This window comes from Microtus ochrogaster, chromosome 4 (assembly GCF_000317375.1).
Source record: "Microtus ochrogaster isolate Prairie Vole_2 chromosome 4, MicOch1.0, whole genome shotgun sequence".
NCBI classification, from domain to species: Eukaryota; Metazoa; Chordata; class Mammalia; order Rodentia; family Cricetidae; genus Microtus; species Microtus ochrogaster.
The window spans coordinates 48,655,948-48,661,876 of NC_022011.1; the positions used below are offsets into that span (position 1 = coordinate 48,655,948).

Here is a 5,929-nt window from a genome sequence, read left to right on the forward strand (position 1 = left end):
GGGAGTTCACAGGACAGCCTCAGGGGTTATCCTTGGAGCTATTCACTTTTTCTTTCGTGTTTTTTGTTGTTGTTTCGAGACAGGGTTTCTCTAGCTTTGGAGCCTGTCCTGGAACTAGCTCTTGTAGACCAGGCTGGCCTCGAACTGATAGAGATCCTCCTGCCTCTGCCTCCCGAGTGCTGGGATTAAAGGCATGCTTCACCACCACCTGGCTTTTTGTTTTTGTTTTTTGAGACAGGGTTCAGGCTGGCTTTGAACTCACAGAGATCCACCTGCCTCTGTCTCATGTGCTGGGATTAAAGGTGTGTACCACCATGCCCAGGTAATATCCACCTTTTTAAAGAGTGTTTTTTTTTACTGGCCTGCAGCTTGTCCATTAGGCTAGGCTGAATGGCCAGTGGGTTCCAGAGGGCTGTCTCCAGCTTCCCTGTGCTAGGATTACATATGTGTTCGACCACACCCGGCTTTTTTTTAATTTACTTTTTGGGGTATTTCATATTACGTCATTTTCTCCCTCCCTCTTCTTCCTCTAATTCCTCCCATGTCTGACCCACTGCGCAAAGCCATGGCTTATTCTTTCATTGTAATGGATTGTTATACACACAGACACACACAGTTTATAAATACAGTCTGCTGGGCTCGTCTAATACTGTCATATGTGTTTAGAGCCAACCTCTCAGACTGGCTACCTTTTCAGGGAGTTTATCCCTGAAGAAGCCTGCTTTGCCCTCCCCCAGCTACCATCAACCGCCTCTAGTTCTCTTTCTAGGAGTGAAGCCTGTGAGAATTCCCCCATCCCGTTGGCATGTCAGGGTGGTGTTGTTTTTGAGGTCTCGTTTAGGCAACAATATTGTTGAGATTTTTCTGGGTGCTGCTTCCCTGTCAAACATAAAAGACACTGTCTCAAAGCAGACATCCACCCATAGGCTGTCCTGGTCTTCTGGCTCTTCCAGTCTTTCCACACCCTCTTTTGTGATGTTCCCTGAGCCTTTGGTGTAGGGGTTGTGTTTTAGACATAGCAACTGGGGCAAAGTTGGCAAGTTCTTTGCATTTTGACCAGTTGTGATGCTCTTTATCCGCTGTAGAAAGAGGCAGCTCTGGTGAGGGGTGAGGGCTGCACTTATCTTTGGGTATAAGGCTAAGTGTTTAGAGTTCAGCCAGAAATGCTATTGGTTTAATGACATGGCCTCACCAGCCACAGGCAATGGGCCAGCTTTTTCTTAAAGCAAAACATGGTGTACTAGATAGTTTTATGTCAACTTGACACAATCACCGGAAAGGAGGGAACCTCAATTAAGAAAATGCCTGTCTGTATGCTTGCTGGCCAGAAGAGGGCACCAGATCTCATTACAGATGGCTGTGAGCCACCATGTGGTTGCTGGGAATTGAACTCAGGACCTCTGGAAGAGCAGTCAGTGCTCTTAACCTCTGAGCCATCTCTCCAGCCCCACAGTAACTCATATAAAAGAAAAATGTTTAATTGGGGTGGCTTACATTTTCAGTTAGTCCATTATCATCATGTTGATGAACATGGCGGTGTACAGGCAGACACGGTGCTGGAAAGGGAGCTGCTACATGTCGATATGCAGGAAACAGGAAGTAGACTGTATGTCACATTAAGCATGGCTTGAGCATATATGAGACCTCAAAGCCTACATCCTCCAACAAGGCCACACCTCCTAATAGTGCCTTTGAGGGCCATTTGATTTTAAACCACCATAGCCAAGTAAGCAGCATCTGTCCATGGCCCCTGCATCAGCTCCTGCCTCCAGGGTCCTGCCCTGCTTGAGTTCCTGTTCTGACTTCCTTCAATGATGAGGAGTAACATAGGAGTGTAAGCCAAATAAACCCTTTCCTTCCCAACGTATCTGGCCATTGTGTTTCATCACAGCAATAGTAACCCTGACTTAGATGAATGGATTGAGGGTATTGAACTCAGGTCCTTGTGCTTACTTGGCAAGAACTTTACTAACCTTGAACTATCACCAAGCTTCTCACCTTTCTTTTGTTGTTTTGAAACAAAGTTTCTCTGTGTAGCCCTGGTTAGACCAGGCTAGCCTTGAACTCACAGAGATCCACCTGCCTCTGCCTCCCAAATGTTGATATTAAAGGCACGTACCACTACTGCTTGGCCCTCTCACCTTTCTTGAAGAGGATGCTGTGTGATTTTAAACCTTCTGGCCCACAGAACCTCAGTCTGTCCTGGAACTGTGTGCTTATCACGCCACAAACCTCAAATCTGATTCTTCTATAAAAAGGTCTAGGGCTCCTTGCTGGGATTGCCCCTGGACACCTTCAGAGACGGTGGGCCAGGCTCCTATCTGGATCATCTCCCACCCTAACCCTTTGCCTCTTCCAGAAAGCAACATGGATGGTGGTTTGCTTCTACAAGTTGGGATCAGTCTCTTACCTAGTATCTGGGACCATGCCCTGAATAGGAATCGTTTGAAGGTCTCAGTTGGCTGAAAGAGATCAGGTACCATCTCCTCCCCTGCTGGCTAATCCCGCCTCAGGCCTCAGTCTTTCAGAGGCCTTCTCTAGCTTCCATGTTCAAAACCCTCTGCTTCAAAGAGCAATTCCTTGAAGGTAGAGCCTGCCCTCTTCCCACAGCTCTGCTTTAGGACTACTCCGATGCCTGGCAGCCTCAGGCAGATGCTCACCTCCAAAGACAGAGGCGAGGGTCTATTACAGCTTCACTGTCTAGAAGTCCTAGGGGTTCTTCTGCTTGGCAAATCAATAACAAAGTATAAAAAACAGGCTCAAGGGGGCTGGAGAGATGGCTCAGCGGTTAAGAGCACAGGCTGCTCTTCCAGAGGTCCTGAGTTCAATTCCCAGCAACCACATGATGGCTCACAACCATCCATAATGAAATATGGTACCCTCTGCTGGGCTGCAGGCAGATATGCAAGCTGAACATTGTATGCATAATAAATAATAAACTCGAAAGAAAGAAAGAAGGAAGGAAGGAAAGGAAGGAAGGAAGAAAGAAAGAAAGAAAGAAAGAAAGAAAGAAAGAAAGAAAGAAAGAAAGAAAGAAAGGCTCAAGATGGCCTCCAGCTTTGCAGGGGATGGGTGGGTTACTGGGTGCCTCCATGACTTCGGAGTGTACCCCAATCCACCATGTTACTTCCTATCATGGAGAGGATACTGCTGCCTAGGGAGGTGCGCATTAGGTAACCAAGCTCTCAACCAGTGTCTAATTGCATCTCTGCCTAGCCTCTATGGGCCTCTGAGGGCCCTCTGGGCCCAGGCTGTTAACACCCTCTGAACCTGGCCTATTCATCCCACCATCCTGAAGCCCCATACACACCGGTGGCCTCCCACAGGCACAGTGGTCATGGATACAGAGGGGACCACAAGCACACCTCCTATATGTGCAGGGACTGAAGGGACAATGAAGCTGATAAGCACTGCTGCTCTCTAGGTATGGCACATCTGTCCATAGGACCTCACCTCACCCAGGCTCCCAGGACTGGAAGGAACAAAGTCTGTGGAAGCAGCCAGCTTGGGCTCAGTCTCCCGGAATAACCATTAACCCACCCTCTCCGGACACGAACTGTTTGAAATTCAGTCCACTTGTGTCCCCCAGAACTATCCTGACTGGCAAAATAGTCCACTGTGCAGGTAAAACCCTGATCAGGACCTAGATCACACCATCTTTATTGGAAGCTACCACAGACAGACATCTAGTCCCTGAGAGTGAGGCACCTCATGGGATACAGGTGACCAGAAGGAACCTAAGCCTGCTCACTTCAGAGCTAGCTCTGGGACCAGGAGTGAAGAACACATGTGGCTGGGGGAACAGCATGGTACTCGGGACGAGGATATCACAGTGTAGATTCAAGGCAGCAGGCCGGGACTTGGGGGAGGAGCACTTCCCTTCAGCGTGCACTGCCCGTTTGATCCCCAAGACTACAGATTAAAACACAACTCAAAAGCAGGGTGCACTAAGTGAGGGCAGAAGCAGGCCACCAGGCACTTCGAATAGGGCTGGATGCCAGGGCCAGTCCTGGAAAGACACATCCATGCCTTGGGTAGCTGTGAGGCCTGCCAGGCCCTGTTTCCCTCTGTCCAACCACTGGTATTGGAACAATGTGTGACTGGGGGTGTACAGCCCCTCACAGTTTACACTTCCTCTCTAGTCATCTTCCTGGTTGAACTCCTCCAGTAGACTGAGGTGGGCAGGGCCGGGCTTTGGGTGGGTCTCAGCTCCACAGTCAGCTCCTCAGCCAGTTGGTATCCTTTTTCACCGTAGAGAATCGGATCAGCTTCAGGCTCGGGGGCTGGGGCTTCCTGTCATCCCAGAGGTACTCTGGAGACAGCACTGTGGATGGCTTGTGCCAGATGAAACGGCGGTTCAGGTGGCTCTCCTCCTGCCAGGCTGCCATTATGCCATTGGCTTTGTCCGCCAGGATGGCCATGTGGCAGCCCCTGGTAAACTCATACACCCGGGCCACTCGTCCCCCAAAGACTGCCCCACCATAATAGAAGTCCCCCTCACCATCTGCCACAAAGGCAGCAGAAACTTGCCTGCGTTCATAAGGGAACTGCTGGCGAGGTACAGCGAAATAGCCTGGGTGAATGGCAGCCACTAGATCCCCCAAAGTCTCGGGGCCCCATGGGTTACGGAAGACCATATCCACATCGAGACAGAAGAGGTAATCCACCTCTTTGTGAGCCCTCTCAGCAATGTGTTTGCTGATGGTCTCCATCCGGCGCATGGAGATCTCCTCCCATCGGGAGTGACCCTGGATAGGGACGATGCTGAGGAGGCGCCCAGGGCCCAGGAGGACTCTGGGAACGGCTGCAGGGTCATGGGTGAAGAGGTAGTAGTGTACTTGGTACCCACGCATAAAGAACTCTTCAGCTGACTCCAGGAAGGGTCGAATGAAGTAGGTGTACCTAGGAATGACAGCTCTGTCAACTGGGGATGATAGTGATGCTGTCCGTCGCTGTCCGGGTCCCCAGTACGGGCTGGGGTCTAGATTCTAATTCTCTACCTCAAGGAGTCATTCAGGTCTTACCTTGGTGTCCTCATCTGTCAAACTCCCACAGTCCTTGTCAAAGCTGAATACCCCTCATCGAAAAGCCCTGCTTCAGAGTTTTAGATTAAGATTTGTAATTATTAAAGTCTCCACAAATTTTAAAATCTATACTGGGAGAGACTGCTGGCCCAAGTGTTTCTAATCAGGAATACTCAGTGGATGACACCCATTTGAGACAGATCCTTAACCATCTGTATATGTGTGTGTGTGTGCTTATGCACACATGTGTACCAGAGGTCGAACATCTTCCTCAGTTGCTCGCCACCTTATTTTTTTGAGACAGGGTCTTAATGAATCTGGACCTCAGCAATCTGGCAAGGCTGGCCAGGCAGCAAGCCTCAGTGATGTTCCTATCTGTATCCCCGGGGCTGGGACTATAGGCATGTGCTGTGGGGTCTGGCTTTCTTATGTAGGTTTTGGGAATAGAACATAGGTAGTGTTTGCATGAAAAGCCCTTTACCAACTGAGCTGTCCTCCCCAGTGTCTTCTGTAAAATTTTAAAAAATTAATTTGTTTTGTGCATGCATGCATGCCATGGTGTGCCTCTGGAGGTCGGAGAACAACTTTCAGGAATCTCTCCTTCCGCCATGAATGGGTTCTGGGGATCAAACCTAGGTCATCGGGCTTAGAGACAAGGGCATTTACTAAACCCAAACTGCTCTGTTAGGTATTCCCGTGATCTTTGATCTTAGCATTAACAATCTGCTCAGAAACATGACCATTTTACATGCACAAATACTGAGCACCAGGAGGATGACAGTCACTGAGAAGCAAATGGGACAGAATCCAGGGAAGGCCGGGCGGTGGTGGCGCACGCCTTTAATCCCAGCACTTGGGAGGCAGAGGCAGGCGGATCTCTGTGAGTTCGAGACCAGCCTGGTCTA

The 5,929-nt window shown here is 49.6% G+C and overlaps 1 protein-coding gene across 1 annotated transcript in view; it reads right to left on the reverse strand.

The window, feature by feature from the left end:
* Positions 1 to 3,596: 3,596 nt before the first annotated feature.
* Positions 3,597 to 5,929, reverse strand: part of Gbgt1 (globoside alpha-1,3-N-acetylgalactosaminyltransferase 1 (FORS blood group)) — a 12,973-nt gene continuing 10,640 nt past the window's right edge. Inside the window, exon 7 of the mRNA XM_013355705.2 lies at positions 3,597 to 4,902. Coding sequence (XP_013211159.2) covers positions 4,218 to 4,902 — 685 coding nt within the window. The 3' untranslated portion in view covers positions 3,597 to 4,217. The remainder of the gene's footprint in view (positions 4,903 to 5,929) is intronic.